This window comes from Nothoprocta perdicaria, unplaced genomic scaffold (assembly GCF_003342845.1).
Source record: "Nothoprocta perdicaria isolate Ctin4 unplaced genomic scaffold, notPer1 scaffold_175, whole genome shotgun sequence".
Classification (NCBI taxonomy): Eukaryota; Metazoa; Chordata; class Aves; order Tinamiformes; family Tinamidae; genus Nothoprocta; species Nothoprocta perdicaria.
The window spans coordinates 632,175-654,085 of NW_020454927.1; the positions used below are offsets into that span (position 1 = coordinate 632,175).

General features: G+C 37.4%; 1 protein-coding gene across 1 annotated transcript; it reads left to right on the plus strand.

Annotated features, from left to right (window-relative positions):
• The first annotated feature begins 1,506 nt into the window (after window positions 1–1,506).
• On the plus strand, window positions 1,507–21,185 carry YTHDF3 (YTH N6-methyladenosine RNA binding protein 3). Its single transcript, XM_026036294.1, has 4 exons — window positions 1,507–1,594; window positions 6,588–6,673; window positions 7,988–9,580; window positions 18,412–21,185. Exons 3-4 carry the CDS (start codon window positions 8,006–8,008, stop codon window positions 18,433–18,435), a joined length of 1,599 nt encoding a protein of 532 aa, XP_025892079.1. The 5' UTR covers window positions 1,507–1,594; window positions 6,588–6,673; window positions 7,988–8,005; the 3' UTR covers window positions 18,436–21,185.
• Window positions 21,186–21,911: the final 726 nt, after the last annotated feature.

Here is a 21,911-nt window from a genome sequence, read left to right on the forward strand (position 1 = left end):
TTGTTTGTTTTCCTCGCTCTTCCTTTTTTATTTGTCTTCTCTCACCCCTATCTCCTTCTCTTAAAAAAAAAAAAAATTTTTTTTCTTTCCCTTTGGGTTTCTGGCCCTTCCCTGCGGCTTCCCCTTCTTCCAGCTGTCACCCTATGTTTCTTCCGATGCCACACACAGAGCAGCATATCCCTTCTTGGTTCACCCAGGGCTTAGGGTGTGCGTGTGTTCCCTTTTTCTTTTTTTTTTTYTTTTTCTTCCCCCGTTTTTTTTGCCTGGGTTTCTGCTGTTCTCTTCTTGCAGGATGCAWTTCTCTCCTATTTTCTGCTTCCGCGTTGGGCCTCTGCCACTCCCCAAAAGTTTTGCCCCTGCAACCTCATTTCCCCCCTTTTATTTTCCACTTCATGCCTTTGATGCCTTGTTTCTTTTGTCCCTGTGCATACTCTCCAGATTCTTTTTATGCACTTATTTCTAGTCCAGTGATCTCTCCTTGCTTTTTCACTTCTCTACTGTSTTCTGTGGGGGCTGCTGCTTCCCATCTTGCCCAGCTTCGTGTGTCTTGCTGGGCTCCACACGCTTTTGTGTGTGATGAGGTGGATCTGGAGAGATGAGGTGGTTCCTTTTTTAAGGTTATGGAGGGATCTTTATTTCTTGTTTTGGGGGGAGGGAGGTGGCTAACCAATGCAACTTTACATAGAGTTTTATTAAAACCAGACACATGATAGCTGTGACAGATGTATATAAAACAAGATGGTGGTGGATGTTTCTTRCTTAACCTAAACTTTGAAATTATAGAATATGGAGTTTTCAGGACTAAAAATTGTTAGTGATGGAGCCAGAAGACACACTCATGCTTAGTCAGTCTTATGTGAGAAGATTCTCATGGACTAGTGGTTATTTATTTGTTTAAGCTATTTTAAGCTATTTTATTTTGCTATAGAGGATTTAAGGATACTGTAACCTGTACTGTTTCTTAGTGCAGGGCAGATTAGCAGTGTTCTGAAATGACTGATCCTTAAAAAAAAAAACTCTCCTTACGATATTATTTCCTTATATGAAAATTTCAGAATCTATATCACTTTCTCAACCTGACTGAGGAATCTATAACTCAGTCCACCTTGCAATATTACCATATGCTTCTTATAACTAAAAATACCTTGCTTTTCAGATATATAAAGTACCCATCAGTCAGTTTAAAAGATTACATGTGATAATAAAGTTCTAGAATTGGCAATAATCTTAAGCTACTAAACTTTCTTTGTTCAGTTACTCTGTCCTGTATTTATTGCTTATATTTCTAAAGGAGGGGAGGGCGATCAAAATTCACTTGCTCAGGCTTTCTCCACCAGTTAATGTTTGCAAACAGTAAAACACTGTAGATTATTTAAAAGATTTTCAGTGAAATTCACTGAATTTTCAAATAATTTTCCTGACTTTCTACATAAGCCTGGTTTTATAATATTTTAAATTGATGTTCAGGTTGAAAAGAACAACTGGCWCATATGTGGAATTATTCTGAAGTCAACATTAGAGTTCTAACTGTACTTTTTTATTTTGCTTTTTTCACTTTCCTATATACAGAGACCTAAAGGACAGGGAAATAAAGGTAAGTTGATTCCTTGTATTTTGTATAAATTCCCAATCCTGGCCTTTATGGAGTTTAATGTGACCTCAGATAATCATGTAGGGGGAGAACATAGGATATCTTTTCTTTCAGAGTAAGATGACAAGAAATTGCATRTTAGATCTTTTATTTTCCAGCTTTTTACTATGGCACAATGGGACATAATTTTAAAATGCTTTATTTTGCAGGTTAAAAGTTCATTACTCAAGTGAGAAGATAACATAGCTATTTCTTTTAATCTGGCTTTCAATGATATGTTTGCCTGACTTTTTTTTTTTTAAGTACACCTTGAGCCTTTCTCTACAATAAGTAGCATCTGGGTATGAGAAGCAACAGGAGGAATCTTTTGAGCAGCTTCCTTAGTTTGAAAGACAACCACATGACTGTTTAGTTACTCATATCTGTGAGCAGAACACATCATCTTTATTCTCATTTTTTTGGCTTTACTGGGCATTTTTATCTTCAGGATTGAACATTCTTGAATTTATTAAGTTTTTTTCTTTTTCACTTTTATGTCTAGATTTTCAGTTTTTAAATACTGTGCTCTTTGATCTCTTTTACAGGAACACAGAACAAATTAATATTGCTCCCTCTCAAACTTGGGAAATCTGACCTAAATAGCATCTCAGATTATATCTTGAAATTTATATCTTGAATTTATGCCTATATTTAAAACAAACAAAAAAGGGATTTCCCCTTTCTCACTCTGTATTCTTGTGACATTTATTTTCTAGGTGCCCAGCGAGCTAAGCTATGTAGTAGCATATACATAACAGCTAGCTGCATTGTGCATTTAACATGCTTATTTCTTCATGCAAATAAGATTGATCTTATCTGGGGTTTATGTACTCTTTGCACCACCTGTTCTCTATCCAAATTAATCTAACCATTCTCCATAAATTGGCATTATTTTATCCACAGTTTATTGCCRTGTGCAGACTATCTGCTTCTAATTGCATATATCATTCGTATCATGATACATAATTCTTGAGTCTTGCTGGATTCAGCGTTTCTGTGTCACTTCAGCAGACATTTAGGAAAAAAATGTACATGTGTTTACTTCCTCAAGCACTCTGTGTTTGCTTGTTCTTTCTTCAGTGCTTATTTTTATCTTCTAAAACTTCTATTATGTTTTTTAAAACTAATTTTTGTAATTCTTATATGTGAAATTGCTTGTGTTTGTACCTTACATGTTTTTCTTAAATGGAAACAAAAAACTAGATCAATTTAAATGACTTGTGGCTTCACATTCCTTATTTTATCACTTTTGAGATTTGAATGATGTTACTGAGCAGTACCTACTCAACAATCATTCAAGTTGCTTTTGAGCTACACTTCATATATTTGAAGTAGAAGTATGAAGTGTTTTTATTGGGCATTGTGCAGCAGCGTGTTTAGTAATGAAAATTAATTAGTTTCACTTCTCATTTATATTAGCATTTTTTTGCTGTGCTGTCATTTATAAATTTGTAGAATGTTTGAAATGAAACGGCTTAGAATTTACTTAGGAAACTGTAATGAAACAATACAATTTTCAGCTCAATTCTACTGAAATAGTCATGCCAAATATTATTAGTTTRTGATTTAATGCTAAGTTAAAGGAAACTGAAGACTAACACGTTATTGCAGTTAACTTCAGGTTGGAGACTTTTTCAAGAGTATRAATTAAGTCAGTATCAGCAATCCTTGCTGCCTGTGTGTTAGCAGACAGTGACCGTAATGGGACATCATGATATTGTCCTTGCTTAATAGGGTTTGAGGGAAGATGTGCTACTGAGTTGAGAGACTAGGCGAAGTGTATTCTGTGCATAAGAGGATGGTGAAAGGGTTAATGCTCACATATCTGCGTGTGAGCAAGTGTGAGTGAGCTGTATAAGGGCTGTATGCAAGCAAGTGTGGTAGTTCTCATGTTGGAATCAGCATGAAATGTGCAAATGATCTTAAGCAGATGAATTTTATTGTCTACTACAATGATTGCTTTATTCTGATTATAAATTGCTGAAAAAGTCTTCCCTGACCAAAATCTGTGGWATTGTTATTCAAGGATGTAGAAGAGTACTGTAATTCTGTTGGCATTAATTTCAGTATTCCAGAGACTTGAAGGAGTAACTTATCCCATCTTAGAGGCTTTCTTGTTCTAACTGTTAACTCCAGTACACTTGACACAAGATGTCAGAACTGGTATCAGTCAGAATGATGTCTTGTGGTTGAAAAATGGGCATCCCCAAACCCTTCCCTGCCACTGGTCTTTAGTTTGGTCCATGTGTATGATAGGAAAGAGTTGACTTGTCTTTCATATATATACACGTGTGTGTGTGTGGGGGGGGGGGGGGGTTAAAAAAAAACACATATATTAAATATATAGATTTTTTTGTAGGAAGCTTAAAGGTAAGCAGTAGGCTTAAAATAGGTTTAAAACAAGAATTAGGTGTTACGGGTATCTTGCAGTACGTATTTTGTAAATTAAGATATAATAGCATCTTCTAATGAAAATTTTATTCTTTTGCCTTTGGCTATTGTGCATTTTGCAAGTGGTTATTCAAAGGATAGTAGCTATTAAAAGAATAGAAGCTGTTAGTTCCTGTATTTGATGATATATGTCTTTATAATATATTACGTTGTATGTTTTTAAAGTGTTTATGGAAATGTACAGTATTTTCAAGATTGGATTGATACAGATATTTTTAGTTCCTGTGGGTTAGTTTTAATTGGTATCCTTCATCAATGCCCTGTTGACTGGAACACTTAATGTGATATTTTTGGGGCATGAAGCATGCGTCTTCATCTGTTTGCTCTTGTTAAGTGTGTGTGGGCTACATTTTTCTTATTAACACATTAAGCAAAGTTAGAATGAAAAGGCAAAGCAACATGCTTTCTGTGATGCTATTTTCACTGAGAAATGTGTGTATTTACTAGGGAAGATGGGACAATGTGGAACTATTCTCGTGTCACTGCCAGATCTGAGTACAGATTGAATAAGAAGGGAAACAGATTTGCAAAAATATTCTGTGTTAGTTGGACTGGCTAACCAAAAATAAGTCATTTGGTTTAACCTTAGATGCCTCTGAAACAAATGTTGCAGATTCACGTAAGTTGTCAGTACTAAGAGATTAGTTCTGATAGCGCTAGCTTTTTTGGTTGCATGCTTTGAAGTAACTTGTGTCCATTCATGTACTTTTTTTCATTATAACAGAGCTGTATTTGAGGATTTTTCTGTCCATAGTATTTGGTTAAGTGGTATTTAAGTGACAGGGACAATAGACTTTGTGGATCATATCTGTGTATGACCGAGTCAAATATAAAAAGGAATGTAGCATTCCGGCTCGTTAAAACATTCTTGTGGCTGAATTTAAAATAATTAATGACCATTAACAGCAACATCTTATATTTGGGAGGAATGGGGAAGGACCTCTGTCATTTAAATTTATTTAATTTAAACTTTTTTTTATATCAAATTTTGAAACTTATTATGTTTACTTTTTTCTGATCATATTTGCCACATATGACATATATATATATATATACACGTATCATATAGGCAAAGATACACTGTGCCTATATGTAAAAGTTGAAGCATCAAGTGTTCTGACCCTCTAAACCCCAGTAAGGTGTATAAAATACAAATTGCTTTCCCCTTCCCCAGATATCTTGAAAATAATCTTCTCGTGTTCTGGAATTTTATAATTTAACACAGGTCGCCTTACTGTCTTCTGAAATTAATTTTTCTTTTCCAGAGTGGTTATTTCTTGTGATTCTATTTGCTCCTTTGTCATGTTTTTATATTAGTTACTTTCCCTGAAGACAAGTTGATCTAATTGCAAGTAAATGTTGAAGTGGCACCAGCTAGTTTGCTGTGTGAACTTTGGGTCTTCTTTTTTAAAAAACAAAAAAACACAAAGAACAACCTTAAACACCAGCTCCAGTAAAGTTGAAGATTTAGTTGCATGGTTGTACATAGTTTTCAGAAGGTTTTACCAAAAAAGGGAAAATAGAGTCAACTCTTAGAGTAGCTCTAGATGTCAGAAAAACTTTTGTTGGAACTTCTGCTTTTTTTTTTCCCCACTTAATACATCTAATTTRTCTAAAACATTTTTAGCCAGTCTACTGCTAGATAAAAATATTCAGAAAAGTTTTATTTTTGAGAAGTAAAGCTCTTTTTTTTTTTCCCAGTATAATTTCAAATCACCTGTCTGCTAGTTTAAGCCCTGCTTCCTCATGGGAAACAATAGAGCTTAGTGGAATTTTATGCAATTTCACTTTGAGTAATAGTTGGGTGGGGATGGGGAGGTATTCAAGTTATTTGGGCAGCTGGAAAATCCCAGGTGTAATACCTTAAATGAAATTAAAGGAAATAAGTAGGAAGAAATTCTAATGTATAATGGAATACATGTATATGTAGAAAGAGGAGTATCTTTGCCCCTGGGGACTTGGAACTCCTGGCTTTGTTCCCTCTGAGCTTCAAAGATGCCACTAATGCCATGTAGTGTAATAAGTATGTAGGAAGTAGGGAATGAAGATGGCCAGAATAGTGGTGCCCATTGGCTGTGTGGGTGACTACCCGACTTTCCCCCTTACAGGAGAAGGCTGTTCAGCAACTTTCYCTGAACCTGTTGAAAGCCTTTGGTCTGGTTGGTGTGCATGCTTGTGTGTAGTCTGGTACTTCTGGAAACGCTGGATATGCTGCCCYTGCAGACAAGGTGTGCCTGGAGCTTTCACCTGTCTGCTGAGTCTAGGAAAGAAGAGGCTGGAATACTCCTTTATCTACCATCTTTTTGGATCTCTCCTGAGATCTGATTGAGGGACTTAGGGACAGGACTCTTTCCTCTAAATTTAGCAAGGTGATGTTTAGTGGTAAGATGTTCAGTCTCAACAAAGCACTAGTATTTCAGTAGACAATTAGTTAGAAACCGTGAGCTAGGTTGAAAGTACGTCATGGGGATTCCAGATAGTATGCCTAATGCAGATTTGCTTTCAGTTTCAGTACAAAACGGTTCGATTCATCAAAAGGATGCAGTAAATGATGATGATTTTGAGCCATATCTAAGTAGTCAGACAAATCAGGTAAGTGAATGTTGCTTACTATATCAGAGATAATTTCTGAGTTCAATTAACTTCCAGTCTTTTAATTTTTGGATGATCTTTTAGTCTTATTTTTATTAATATCTATTGAAATATAATTCAGTAGCATATGATATTTTAAACAGGTAAAGACTTTTTGTTAATTTTAGAAAAGATTCAATTAAAAAGCGTGATGAGATGTCTATTACTGTTGTGGTTTTGCTCTRATTTCAGAACAAAACAGTTACAGGATGCTTTTTTTTAGGGGGGAARAAGCCTAAAACTGTACCTCTTACAGGATAAATACATCGTAAATTTGTTGGATGCAGTTCAAAAAAATGGTTTGATTGGCTCTCAGAAAATATTAACTGCATGGATATGACTTCTTTTGAAGTTGGTAGGAGTAGCTCACAATAGATGGAATAATAGATGGAAGCTTAATATTGCTAAAGCTTAGTATAAGTCTTCTGCCAGAAAGTTAATGACATATTAGAGCTGTAAATTATCTCCATAGTCAGAAGTTAATATTCTTAAAGTTTGTAAGTTATACTAGTTTTAAGAGAAAGTAAGTACAAATAAAAAGCTTTGGTTTTTTTTCATGTCTTCTCATTTACTCAAGAAATAGTGCAACACTAGGGAGGCATGAACTGGAGGATAAAAATGTGCAGTACTTTTTTTCAAAACAGTATCAAGTCATATGTGGGTAGCCTTTTGAGTGGCTTGGAGCTTTATATTCTAAGGATGTATATGCTGTGTTTTCCCAGAAATCTTAGGAGAGGAAAATGAATTTAGCAAGCAGATTTGGTATTATTGGACCATAGGTTATTCTTAATGTCCATTCTTGAATTGTATGAAAGTGTTATGGTTTTAAGTGCTTTCCTGCTGACATAAATAGACATCCTTTGTCATCTTTGCCTAAATGTTCTGGCAGTTGTCTCCAATTACAAATGAGAGACTTGACAAAAACCAAGAATGCCAAATGTAAAATTACAGCTATGGTTTTTATATTCTCAAAACTACAGTAGTAGTGATTTTTTTTTTTAAAGCTGGATATTTCTTTATCGTGTTGACAAGAAGACATTTTAAAACTAGTCGACTTTCTGAATATAAAGATGATTTATTAAAAGATGAGTGTTCTTTAGTGCTTTCAGAAGGTCCCTTGAGAAATAATTGCTGTATCTAGGAGATACTTTGTTACCTTGGGAAGAGCAGTGGAATTTACGTTTTCCTCATCTAATCCTTGAAAATGTTCTGGAAAATTGCTGTTCTGAGCAAACTTATGTTTATAATGCTGATATTTGTTGTATTTTCTTGCAGAGTAACAGCTATCCACCAATGTCCGACCCATACATGCCTAGTTATTATGCTCCATCCATTGGATTTCCATACTCTTTAGGTGAAGCAGCATGGTCCACTGCAGGTGACCCTCCAATGCCATACTTGACAACTTATGGACAGATGAGTAATGGTGAACACCATTACATACCTGATGGTGTATTTAGTCAACCTGGGGCATTAGGAAATACCCCTCCATTTCTTGGGCAGCATGGATTTAATTTTTTTCCTGGGAATGCAGACTTCTCTACATGGGGGACAAGTGGATCTCAGGGACAATCAACACAAAGCTCTGCTTACAGCAGCAGCTATGGCTATCCACCTAGTTCTCTTGGGAGAGCCATAGCAGATGGACAGGCTGGATTTGGCAGCGATACTCTGAGCAAGGTGCCTGGGATTAGCAGCATTGAGCAAGGCATGACTGGACTGAAAATTGGTGGCGATATGACAGCTGCTGTGACAAAAACTGTAGGTTCAGCTCTGAGCAGTACAGGTATGACAAGCATTGCAGCAAACAGTGTGCCCGCAGTTAGCAGTTCAGCACCCAAACCGACCTCGTGGGCTGCCATTGCGAGGAAACCTGCTAAACCTCAGCCGAAACTCAAGCCTAAAGGTAACGTGGGCATTGGGGGCCCTGCGGTACCACCGCCACCTATAAAACACAACATGAATATTGGAACTTGGGACGACAAAGGGTCGGTGGTAAAAGCGCCCCCCACCCAACCAGTACTGCCTCCTCAGACTATAATCCAGCAGCCTCAGCCATTAATTCAACCACCACCRCTGGTGCAAAGCCAACTGCCTCAACAGCAGCCTCAGCCACAGCAAGCGCAGCAGCAACAAGGACCTCAGCAGCAGGCCCAGCCTCACCAGTTGCAGCAGCAGCAGCTGCAAAACCGCTGGGTAGCGCCTCGTAACAGGGGTGTGGGCTTCAGCCAGAACAACGGAGCTGGGAGCGAAAACTTTGGTTTAGGTGTTGTATCCGTCAGCTCCTCGCCCTCCGGTGTGGAAGTGCACCCAGTGCTGGAGAAACTAAAGGCCATAAACAACTACAATCCCAAAGACTTCGATTGGAATCTGAAGAATGGACGTGTGTTTATAATCAAAAGCTATTCAGAGGACGATATTCATCGCTCCATTAAGTACTCTATCTGGTGTAGTACTGAACATGGTAATAAACGCTTGGATGCTGCTTACCGTTCGCTCAATGCAAAGGGCCCGCTCTATTTACTCTTCAGTGTGAATGGCAGTGGACACTTTTGTGGAGTGGCTGAGATGAAGTCTGTTGTGGACTACAATGCGTATGCTGGAGTCTGGTCTCAGGATAAGTGGAAGGGGAAATTTGATGTCAAATGGATCTTTGTCAAAGACGTTCCCAATAACCAACTGCGGCATATTCGCTTGGAAAACAACGACAACAAACCTGTTACCAATTCAAGGGACACTCAAGAGGTACCCCTAGAAAAAGCCAAGCAAGTGCTTAAAATAATTGCTACTTTCAAGCATACCACCTCAATCTTCGATGACTTTGCACATTATGAGAAGCGTCAAGAGGAGGAGGAAGCCATGCGTAGGGTAAGGAATCCATATAATGAAATGCTACCCTTGTTATTTTCTACAGCAATTTTTTGGTAAMATGTTTTAACATGTAAATGTTGAATCGGAAAGTCATGCCTCTTCCTCAAGTTGTTTGAGCTTGGTGTAACTGTCTCTTAATGAAAAGATTTATGTTCTTGTGACGCTTGTTAACACAGATATATGTTAACTGCAACACTAACACACGCATGTGTAAGCTGACTTCTGAAATGTTTTAACAACACTCGTAAACAAAAACTGGAGTGTTATCTCTAGTTGAAGTAATCTAATTTAGATTTTAGAGTTTCTGAATGTCACAGAAAAGGACATAAAATTTCCTTTTTTTTTTTAAAGAAACTTGCTGTGTCCTCAATATTACTTTCATGTGATGTTGATGGGGCACATTTTGAACCAGTTTTTAGTGAAACGGGAAAAAAATTGCATTTTTTTACATAAAACTTTATGTGTTTTTGATATTGTTTAAGAAGGACACTATATTTCTCCGAAGCCTTCATTGTTTTGCAGAACTTTTCATTTTCAGGCCTTTAAGTTGTTTACTTCCAAAATTGATGCTTTTGTGAAGGAACTTATCAAAGGAGTCAACTCGGACATATGCTAGTAACTCAGGGGAATAGACTGGCTTTTTTTTTTTCCTTTGTATAGTAGGAACAAAATGCAAAATACAATTAGGGGGAGGTGTGGGTTGTTTGTGTTTGTGCATGCCAAACTCGAAATCCAAACCACTAAATTGATCATTTAATGTAGTACTACATATATGTGACTGTAATGATGCATATTTTGTGCAATAAAGGACTGTTGGCATTGCCTTAATGTCCTCAGGGAATCATACAGTATCTGTGACTCAAGTAGTGAAATCTGCATTTCTCTCAGAATTGCTTTTCTCAGCACCGCTGAGAGCTTGTTTGCTGTGACTCTTACGTAGTGTGCATTGATTCTTCTGCAGCATTGTACAAATTAGCTTGGTGACTAATTGTAAAGCACTAGTGTAGAGCTGCATATCTAGTGTGAGGGAGTTTCGTTGTAGGCAGCTTTGAGATGAGCCTTAAGCAATTTAATACGGTGCTAAAATATAGGAAGTCCAAATTAAAGTAATACTGACAATTGGAGGATCATCTTTATTGTTCTAATATGCTTGAATGTTGATTCTAAGTCTTCAGGCTGCTTGTTTTGTTGTCACAGCCTAAGAACAATTTCTACACACTGTTAGTGTACACTGTAAATGTAAATTATTGGCTCCTTTGATTCAAGAATAGTTTGGACTGTGATAATTAGTGTTGTAAACTCTAGTTGATGATTAAGTAATCCCTTATTGCCTAGAGTCAGGTAGATTTTTATGGAGCTTTATCTGAATTGGTGCACTACTTTCTGCCAGTAGAACCATATATTCTACTGAAATTATGTTCTGCCTGTTGCCTGTGGCAGCTGGGGTGATTCCTTTGCTTCCAGTGTTAGACATGAAAACTGTGGTCATTGCTGTTAATAAAATGTCACACGCACCAAATGGCAGCAGTCACTCGCATGTCCCTTACTGTTCAGTTAGTATTTTATTGTGGCGTAGGTGATAATAAACACTCTTAAAGCCCATGATCTAAACATAGCAAATGCCATGTGATTAATGGATTTAATTTACTTTATATCCGTGCATTTTAAATAACTGGTTTTAAAATAATATTTCACTGTAAAAATTTAATCTTAGCAGTTTAGGATGATCAATAATTAATTTCCAATATGACTTAGCATTGTTTTATTTAAAATACGACTGCATGCATTTAAAAGTACAGGAGTAGGCTGTACTGAGACTTCAGTAACTTGTGTATTGTTTATAAAGGCTAGTTGCAATTTGCTATAGTTTTTTTTCAAGCATGAGTACTAGAACTTTTATGTCAGCTATTTGTTATGGGTAAAGCATGTAAAGTTAGCTTAGAAAAATTGTGTAGTAATCATTCCTGCTTCTCTTAGGTCTCAAGTTCCACTGTCCTATTTTAAATGTGTCTTTCATCAGTGGATGAAAGTGGTGCAAACAAACCAGCCATGTTTTTTTCTTGTGCTGTCTCAGTGGTAATATGAAATTAAAGTCTTTAGTTTTTACTATTACTTTGTGTAAATGTGCACAATTGTAGGCAGGTTATTCAACACTTTAATAGTCTTTCAACAAAAAAAAATAGCCGTGAGATCTAAGCAAATGGAACAGACATCGTAAAACATGACCCTTAAGAACACTTAATTACATATTGAAAAGAAAGGAAGTTGTAAGTCTTTTAGTAGTAGAGGAGTAGTTATGTATTTGCTCTTGAATAAATACGTATGTCAGATGTGGTTTAATAAAAGCATGCTTTTATGGAAGGTTGCCCAAATGTCTTCTTTAAAAGGTGGTAATACTCAAAGTTGGTGAACTCMCTTTCAGAATAAGTTGGTACTCTGTGCATTTGATTTCTCTACCACTAGCCTGTGACTTGCTAGCTTGTGGTCATCTGTTATGTTAGGACGTCTTGGTGCTTTCTAGTGCAGAATTCTATTTTTTTGCACTGTACTATATATATATATATATATATATATATATATAAAAAAGTGATTTCAAGTAACCATAGAATGTTAAAGTATTAACAATACCAGTAGAATTGAATGATTCACGAAAACAAGGACTTTTCTGCTGCAGAGGAAGCAAAAAAATGAACACACTTGTTTATCTGCTTTGGAGTTTGTACTTCAGGAAGCCTTTAAATGCCTGGTAAATGACTGCTCAGTGTTAGCTTCCTTTTATTGTACTACATGTCTTGCAATAGGATGTTTCAACTATATAAGAATTCCTAATTTTCAAAAGGAAAATTCTTTTTTCCTTAGTTTGACAATGATTTTACTTCTGTTTCTCTGATTACGGGGTGACATCAGCCTGCAATGTTAAAAGGTTGTCTGCTTTCCACTCTGGGACATTTCTGCTTTGATACTAGATTTGCTCTCAATTTTAAATATYGTAGTGGGAGTGAGGGATAGAGAAGGGAAGTGAGAGAACTCTTTCCATGTTTTAAGTGAACCGCAAACTTCTCCTATTTCCTTCTTCCCCAAATCTTTCAACTACCATGTTACTGTGTCAGAGTCAGATCCAGGCATGGYCACAGCACCTGAAGACAAGTCAAACCAGACTGCTGACCAGCATTTGTCATGAAGGGAAATGCTAGYGATGTCCGAGCTTTCCAAAGCTGGGTAGATATTTCCTAAAGAGGTTTAAAACAGTAAATAAAACAGATTAGCTAATATCTTTTAAAAACTTGCACATTACCATTACCTACACGCTTTTGATGAGGTTTCAAGGGCTATTATTTCTTAGCTTGCTTGAACCTGCTGTAAATATCYGCAGTTTCATCTTTCTGTATGAAAGTGATATTGCAGCCGTCCTCTGTTTTAAGGAAATACGATGCAGTCAGAACCAAAAAAACCCTTTTTGGTTCTCTTGACTTGAGAAGTGATCCTTTCCTTCTGTAGAGATGAAAAATACTCCAAATATCCAGCTCTGGACTGCTAAATAAGAAATGGAATGTAACTGACTTTTTAGGTGTTAGTAGTTTAGAAAGACTTTCTTGGATCTTGTTGCACTTGTCCTTTAAAAGCAGCGGTAAATAATTCATCTTTCTCATTGGTTTGAACTTGATTCTACAGACAAGAAACATTGAGTATCTCTGAGTGAGTGAAATTCAGTGTCAATCTGAGACCRATTTGTCCTGTAAAATAGGGACCCCTAATGGAAAATTGAAGAATATCACCCAGTTGGTTTACCTTAATGCTCRGAGGCTGATCACTGAAGTTTAATACTTGAGTGTTCTTAAATATGAAGGTAGATCACTAAAACAAGATATGATGCTGGAATTGATCACGATCTTTGGTAGCGGCACCTTTKTTAAATGTAACATCTTTAAGCTATAGTTTTTTCAAGTACAGTACTGTACAGGTCTAGATCGGGCAGTAGCAGAACCTTCAACATACAGGAATCAGAACAATCTACTTTTTCCTTCTTGCTACATGTCCTTGTATAATAGTACTCTATTAAAAACAGACTAGAATACTAGTGCTTTTCCTGCAATTTGTAGGAAGTGGGAAGAAACTYGTCTGCATTAGGCATCCATTACAAGGCTTCTTATCAGATGATGAACCAAGTTCTTTGAAGCAGGTTTTTTGTGTGACTGTCTTCAGAAGTCTGGTGCCGTAGTTTTTGTAACTGCACATGAGAATTAGTGTTGAGCTTCTGTACTTGAGGTTGGTCTGTTGTGAGAATATGAACAAACTTCCAGGTTATTCTACTTTCTTATGGAATATAACAAGAAATCGAGGTAAAGTACATCCATATTTCTTCATGGTAGATTGTGATTTGAATTCAGATTCAAATCATGAAACCATTTCCTGAAGCCATTTCCTGCATGATTCCTTGGCCCTGCAACGGATCTTACTGTGAAGGCTACTCTAGATGCCACGGTAGACCAATTAAAGCTTTTAATGTTTTGCCCTTAGGCCTGTGAGTAGCAGGTACCAAGGTGTAAATCTTTCTGCTCTTCTTGCGGTGACAGTGACCATCAGTGAAGGCAGATACTGTAAGTTGTCAGTCTTTGAAAGCCAATGTTGTATTGTTAAACTCRGGGAAGTTAGCAGCAATGATACAGACACTTGGTTATTTTATTAGCTGGCTGTGTTGGCTGACTTCTCTCTGTAATGTGCAACAGTGCACAGCACTGCAGGGAAATACTGCTTTTAGTTAAATTGATTAGTCCGTYGCTGGGAGTGTCTGTCTAGGAACACAGGACTGGAAGGAGCTCAGCTCCTGCTTTCCGTGGATTAAACTTGCTGGTTGAGGGATCCTTTATCACACTATCATTACACTAATTTTTTTCTTCCTAACTGTGCATTAAGAATGTTCATAACCTGCTACATAATGAGCAGTGAAAATTCAAGAATATTTAATTTTTTTTTATCGCCACTACAATAAAATAAGTCTCTTTTCCATTAACTCAAACTCTTTTCCATCTGCTCAAACTTATGTTAYTGTTTCTACTGTAATTTGTTTACTGTTGCTAAGGATGTTTCAGAGGCTGTGTCATCACAAAATGAAAAATGAATTATTCTAGGGCTTGCAGGTTTTCACACCTTACATACTAGAAAGCCTTATTAACAATCTGGAGTCAAGTGAGAGGAGGAGTATTAATTCACAAGATTTACTAGGAAGAAGAACTGTCTGGAGTGGTTAGACCTCTTGCTAGGCTTCCTGTCTTTAATTTCTTGGTTCTTAATCTATTTCTTAATTTTCATCTCAAGATAATCAATCTAGTCTCTTAATTTTCATCTCAAGATAAGTAATGGAAAGAAAGTAAATATTAAGGAAGAGATGGTATCTGCCACGGGAAAAACTTTCCAGATCTGTGGTCTTAGAGACCCTTTCCATGTATTGTCTTCCCAGAACTCGCCAGCGCTGCTGTGCAGAAAGGTGTTCTTGGGTATTTATTTAACATTGAAATTATCTATGTCTTTAGCAAGAGATTTACCCTCTGTTTTGGAATTTGAGTACAAAGTTAAAAGGACCTCTTACTTTACATGATTTTAAAATCTCAGTAATATATTCCAGGTTACCAGCCAGTGAGGCTTGCCGTGGAGCAAATTATCTCCCTCCTTTTTAATTTTTCTCTTCACTGTGGTTCTCCAGTACTATGGTCTGTGTTTATGCTGTTGTGTATAATGATACGTTGGAGTGCAATAAACTGCAGCTTATGGCTGATGTCATCAGTAAATGAGATTTCATGAACTTTGCTGTGGTTTCTTCTCACCACCTCTCCAGCTGCTTGTCTGCTTCACTCAGGGCAGACTGACATGGCAGCTTACACATGGCTTTTAAGGGGAAGATCAAATCCAGGCCTGCACTGAAGCAACTGAGATAATACTCTASATCTGTGTCTGAAGCTGCTCTAAGAATATTACCTCTTGGTGGAGGCAGCTTCAGGCAGGAATGTTTTTAAAGTTGTACCAAGATGTGCAGATTGGGCAAATTTTTTTTTTGCGCATACAGCTCATTTTCCTGGAGATGATTGTGAAGAAGCTGTCTGTAGTTGCATTGTGTAAGTTGAAGAGGCTGGATAGCCTTCAAAAGTATTTTGTTATTTCAAAGAAAGTCCTGAAGTCAGAACCAAGGTCTGTTTTGTGGGATTTTCAGGTGAAAAATGCAGCTGAGGACTTAAGTTGCCTTTTTGGTAGGCCACCAATCTGATGTATCTATTTCTTTTTCTAAAAATCATCCTTTAATTTTCCTCTGTCAAAAAAATACAGAAAAYGTGCATTTCAGTGTCTAATTTCAAAGAAGATCAGACATTTATTGTTAACTTGTATTTTGAAATCTTTTGTAGAGGTTTTGTTAGCTTGGGGGATAAATTATGCCATAGCTACTTTTTAGCATGGGATCGTTCATTTAGTGCTTTGAATCCAGCAACTAAAACTCAGACTGAAACTGTAAGTCAGTCTGGGAATTCAGACCAAGTTGTTGCCTTGCTGTTTCCAAATCACTGTTTACTCTAGATTGATGCACGCTTCCAAAGCCCAAGTGTTTTTAGTTTCCCCCTCATTTGATTTCGCTGGTTTGCGTAGAGCGTTGTTGGCATGTGTGAAATCTGCTCACCACATGGCGGGTAGTTTGCAGTTACTGTTAACCAGCTGTTGCATTCCCACAKAGCTCTACGTCAAATGCTAATTGCTCTGTAAGTTCTGGTCATTAAACTCCCCCTAAAGCTAGGGAACCTCCCTATTTGGGCAAAGYCTGAAGCGGAACTGTCTGCACTGGCCCTTGGCAGAGAGCTTGACCTGAAGGCCCTTTTTATCCTAGAATGTTGGAAGACATTTGGCAAAATGTGTTCTGAGACTGTCCTGTGCTCTGGTGGAAATGGGCCCAGGACAAACATGTCCTGTCTCAGAACTGAAATGTGTCATGTGAGTGTCCCCCTTTTGGTTGCTCCATCCTCTTTGAGAAAGGAAGAGACAGTGGCAGTGAGTGAGCTCTGACGTTGTTATTGTGCTTTTGGGTTTGTTTCCAAGCTTTGCTGCCCACATCTGGAGGAGATAGGGTTTTATCTCTGTCCGTTTTACTGCACAGAATGGGGAATGCTGCTGATACCAATATGTATCTGAAGAAGATATTGCTGCTGTGAAAAATTCTCAGCTTTGTCTGGTTTAAGTATTCAAACACACATGTAGTGATGCACAACTTGGAAAAGTCTGGAAAGGATTTTTTTCTGCCTCCCCTCCCTTTTTGTGCCTATGTTGCCCTTTAGAATTGAAAATGGACTTCAGGTCCTCTGCTTTATCTATAGGGAACAAGCAGTCATGATATCATTCCCTTTCTGCTTTTATTTTTTTTGAACTTGAGTGCATTTTGAGTTTGGGCACCACACAAAACAGGCTTGGTTCCTAAGTGCTTTGCAAAGGGAGGCTTTGTAGATGTCTCAGTGGTTACCTGTGCAATTCTAGCAGCTAGGAAACAATAATACTACTAAAATTACAGTAATACTATAGATAGTATTTAAAAATTGTTTAAATRTGAGATTTTATTGAGATCAGTTTTGTAGGTGTCCACTTAATGCAATAATGTGCTTCAGTATTTTATGTCGTTCTTTCAGTCGAAGCCTGCTGAGGGACAGCAATAAGTTCAGAGGTGTCCAAGCAGGCTATTTTTGTGTGCCTTACATGCATGGTGAGGCATGAGGCCAGTGCTCAYGTGTTTTCAGCCTTGGGGTGTGCTATTAATGTATCAGTTTGTATTAATGACTAATAGCATCAGTTTCGTGCATTTCTGGAACAGCACCGTACGATGCAAGTATCGGTCGCATGTCTTCGCACCAAGAAAAACTAATTTCTCTGTGCAAACCTTGRTGTGTTTTAGTTTGTATTAGTCTTGAAGCAATTCAAAGGTGTGTCTGAGAGGTGAGGCGGTCAGCTGTACTCTGATATTAAACAAATAGAAATGCTCTGTGCCTCCTGTGGAGCCTTTTGGCAGTAGTTATTTGGGATCATATGCTAATTTGCAACTCTTGTAAGTATTTTTACACTAATAACTTCAAAACTTTTTTTAAAGTTTTTACTTTTTTGCTTTTGGACCTCTTTTTTTTTAAATGCCTGGCATTTCTACATAACTATTTTTGCCTTATTTTTGTAAAAATAACTTCCAAACTATGGCTGACRTTTATTCTGCAGTTTTTGCCTGCCGTTTGAGAGATGTTTATACAGAGGAGATAGTGCCCCAACTTGCACCTTTACCTTCTGATCCCAGTAAAAATACTAACGCATTTGATGGGCTTTGAACACGCTACCTGTGAATGTTCTTTACTTGCTCATGTGAAGAGTAGTGTTTGAATTCAAGTAGACCATATTTTTATTGATAAGTTATAGGTTTCTAGGTCTCCTCCTCAGCTCATTTGGTGTCTTTAATGGAAGTCATGGCAGAATACAGTCTTCTGATAGTTGATTTGCATGTGCTTGCCTTTTAATACCTTTATCTCTGAATACAGTTTTAATGCCCGTACCATGATTTCCTATACTTCTGTGTTTCTTGGTTATATTATTTTTAAAAAGTTGACTTGAATTTGCCTTGGTATTTCATGTTCCTGAAAAAAAATGGAGCTTTTTCATTGTTATTTCCTTGAAAGCTTGCTGCTCCACCTGTGAGAGAGGTGCCTGTTCTGAGCAGCATTGCTGTCTAATCACGAGTCATGTTACTGCTCTAAGGGAAAAGATAAAYTGGAACTGTGTGTATTAACACTGTCTCCCTCTCTGTTTTTGTTTTCTTTCAGGAGAGAAATAGAAACAAACAATAACTATATGGAGATGTCCTGCTAGAATTACAACACTAATGATGTAGACTCTGGAAATGCCTAATATGTCTAAGAAGACGTTATTAAAGCTTTTTTCTGCTTAAGGTGACATCTTTGAACACTTTAACACAAAATTGACTCTTCTTGTAATGGTTCTCATCAGTGCATCTGCCCTTATACTCTCTCACCAAACACACTTGAGAACTGTACCTTCGTCAAGCACTTTCTGTCCTGAAGCTTTTACCAGTATCTGCTGTCTTTTGTATTTATGCATCCTAGCTAAGGCACGGGAGACCGAACGAATGCAAGGATTCATTAACTCTTTGAATTTGTTAAATACTAACAATTAACCATTAGAAGTGGTTCAATGATGTGAGATTCACATTGCTTCAACTTTTTTTCTTTGTTGTAGTTTTTTTTAATTGTCAGTTTTTAGCTATTCAACAGATTAAAAGCAAATCATGCCATATTTAGTCCTGGAGTAAAACTCAAGTCTAAATGTTCATGTGAAAATTATTGTAGTAATCTTTTAATATGGCAAAGCAACTTTAAGCTGCAGTTTAGCCAAATGAAACGTAACATGAAATTATATTAGAATGACATTTCCCTTGTTTCAAACTGTTTGGTGTAAGAGAATATTAATATGCAGCTTGGTGGGATTCCACCAGTTAATGCACATTTATTTTTTTTTCTGTAACATGTATACTGAAAAAAGTGCATTTGTCTGAGGAACTGTTTGTTTGCTACCACTCAATGAATCTCAGTTTTGAGTAAATGTACCTCAGTCTAAATCAGACTTTTTATGACCTTTATAACTACATTTAAAATAATCTTTAATTCCTGTTTCTGGGTGTTTGCAAGCCTGACAAGATTGCTATCATGGAAGTGAAAATTTACTCCTCTAGGTGATTCACTAGCTAAATAAACATAATTCTTGTTTAGCAAGCATATACTCTGGTTCTCAAATTTTTTTTTACCCCCTGTCCCATATTGAGGTGCTTTTTCCCCTATTCAAAATATTTCCAGGAAAGTACTTTCATCCATGGTCATGTCACTTGTAGCCATGTGTGCAAGTTTTCAATTAGAACCATGCAACAAGGATTTTAGGATGYGCATTAAACTAGGGAATTATATACTAGTTTTTAACTTGCAAAAAATATATCTTCTGTTTCAGTTGACTATAGCAACACATTCTTTCTGCTGGAAGAGAATACTAAAAAATGTCAAGCAGGTGTATTGACTGCACAAAATCCTGAACAGCCTGTACCAAACTCCAGGGATAGCTTTCTCTTTTTAGAACAGCAGTGTAGAAGGCAGATATCTTAGAGCTTAAAATAGCAATACCGCATATTATTTGAATGTGTTTTGTGTCTTACTGTCCAACACAGATGTTTACATTGTGTTTGGGGTCTTTCATTTTTAGTGTCTGGCAATCAGAGTTCTGAAGCTTAAGTATTGGCATAGCTTTGTTTTGGATATAGACTATTTTGCTCCCGTAAGCCCCTCGCATATGCGAGGTGTTCTATACACACTACTTTTTACCCATTATTTAAAATATTGCTTGTGGAAAAAAGTAGCAGATATGAATCTTAATTTTACTGCTGATTTTTCTAGAAGTTCAAAGGCAAGTTCAGAAGTGGTTGCCATGTTTTGGAGGAGAAAAAACAGTCTTAAATGCAGATGGGCAACAGACAATGTAGAGGAGCAGGGATTAGGAGGGGTAATGGAGAGAKAAGAATATAGAGATAAGTGTGAGGAGACACCAGGACAGAAGGGTTTCCAACTCCAAATGTGCTTTCCTCTGGAATTTGGCTCGAGTCCAAAGCTGCCTGCTTCCATATGCACCTCCCTGCTTTTGTAGCTCCCTGTTTCCCTTTATTGGCTGCCTGTGGGTTACTGCCTGTTAACCACGGCCATCACTGATGAGCCAGCAGGGCCAAAAGCAGTGTTGAGAGTCCAGAGACTGCATCTTGCTTGGTGATTCTTCAGGAGGTCCGATTGCTTCTAACTTCCTTGCTTCTACAAGGTGTAAGCAAATATGCAGCTGTTTCCAGATTGAAAAAAAAGTCAAGCATTCAGGAATCCCCTGCATATGCAACCTCATCTTGGTTCTGTCACAGCATGCCTGYTTTTGACGAGTTTATTAACATGTTTTCTCTGGCCCTTTTGCCTCCTACTGGATAGCATGAGCATTGCCCTGTGACTGAATCAGATTTATTATTAAACGGGTGCCTCATTTGTTACAGATCCTGAAAGCCTAGAAAAGGAGACAAGATTGTAAGAGGAGGTGATCATGTTTAGTGAGCTGTTTAGTTGACAGTTGTTATGCTGTTCCAGGAATGTCAGCCAATCTACGAATGGAAGAGTTTTTCATTGCTGATGTTAGCCATGCTTCAACTGATTTGCAGAGCTTAGCAGGTGAAATTAAGGAGTTTTATGTGCATATAAAGTGCTGTGAAAATAGTATATGCATTGTAAAATCAGTTATGAAGTGCTTTACCAGTTAATGGACATGTGATACTTCTTCAGTTTCCTTATACACATTTTTTTCCTCCAAAAAAATAAAGTGATCTTAATATCTCAAGATAACTGTAAAAATACTCGTTGATCGTTTGCTTTTCAGTAAAGTGAGGTGGCTGTAAAGGCTACTAACTAAGAAGGCGTTGGTGGTGCTTCTGTTTGTGTCTGTGTTGCCGCCTCCTTTGTGCGGTTCCCCTCTGATCCGCCCCGAGCCAGTTCCAGACATTTGCTGATCCATCTGCCAGGACTCGTTAGGAGGGCAGAGGGGAAGGAAGGACGTTTGCCCTTAACAACAGCAGGTAACCACGACTCCATAGGCTTAGCTGCACTGTAAAACTATACCCTGATGAGCCRAACCCTTCTCACAAAAACTGGGGAAGACCTTTCAAGGACAAAAACTGATTCTGTTTTCATTTTCGGGTGGTGTGCAGTAAATAAGATGCTGTTACACACATTCAGTTATRGCAGCAGGAGAGGAAATAAAGAATATTTTCCATTTTGAGTACTCTGCCCTTCTTGAAGTCAAGTAGGAAACTGGTTGCTGAAAGGCTGACTCCAACCCAGCCAAGTGGGACAACTTAAAGTTACATGAGCATTTGCTAACCTTTGAGTGCATCTTAACTTTGTAACATCCATGTCTTTAGCGGAGTGAGTTTTTTGGTGCCTGATGAAATAAGTCTTGTCACTTGAATGCTCAGGTTGCTGGCTTAAGCAAAASAGGTGCTACTTTACTTTGAAGGACTTGGATTTGGAAAAGCTTAGCATTCGCTACTAGACAAATCTCAYAGCTTTGCCTTCTGTTTTCCTAGGTTTAATTTATCAAATATTTGCTTCTGTACAAGCCTGCTCTATTTACAGCAGCTTTTTTTTCTTTTGGATACTTGATCACTTTCATAACATCTATATCTGCAATATTTAGATGTAGAAACCCATTGCCAAAACAAGTCTCATTCTTGACA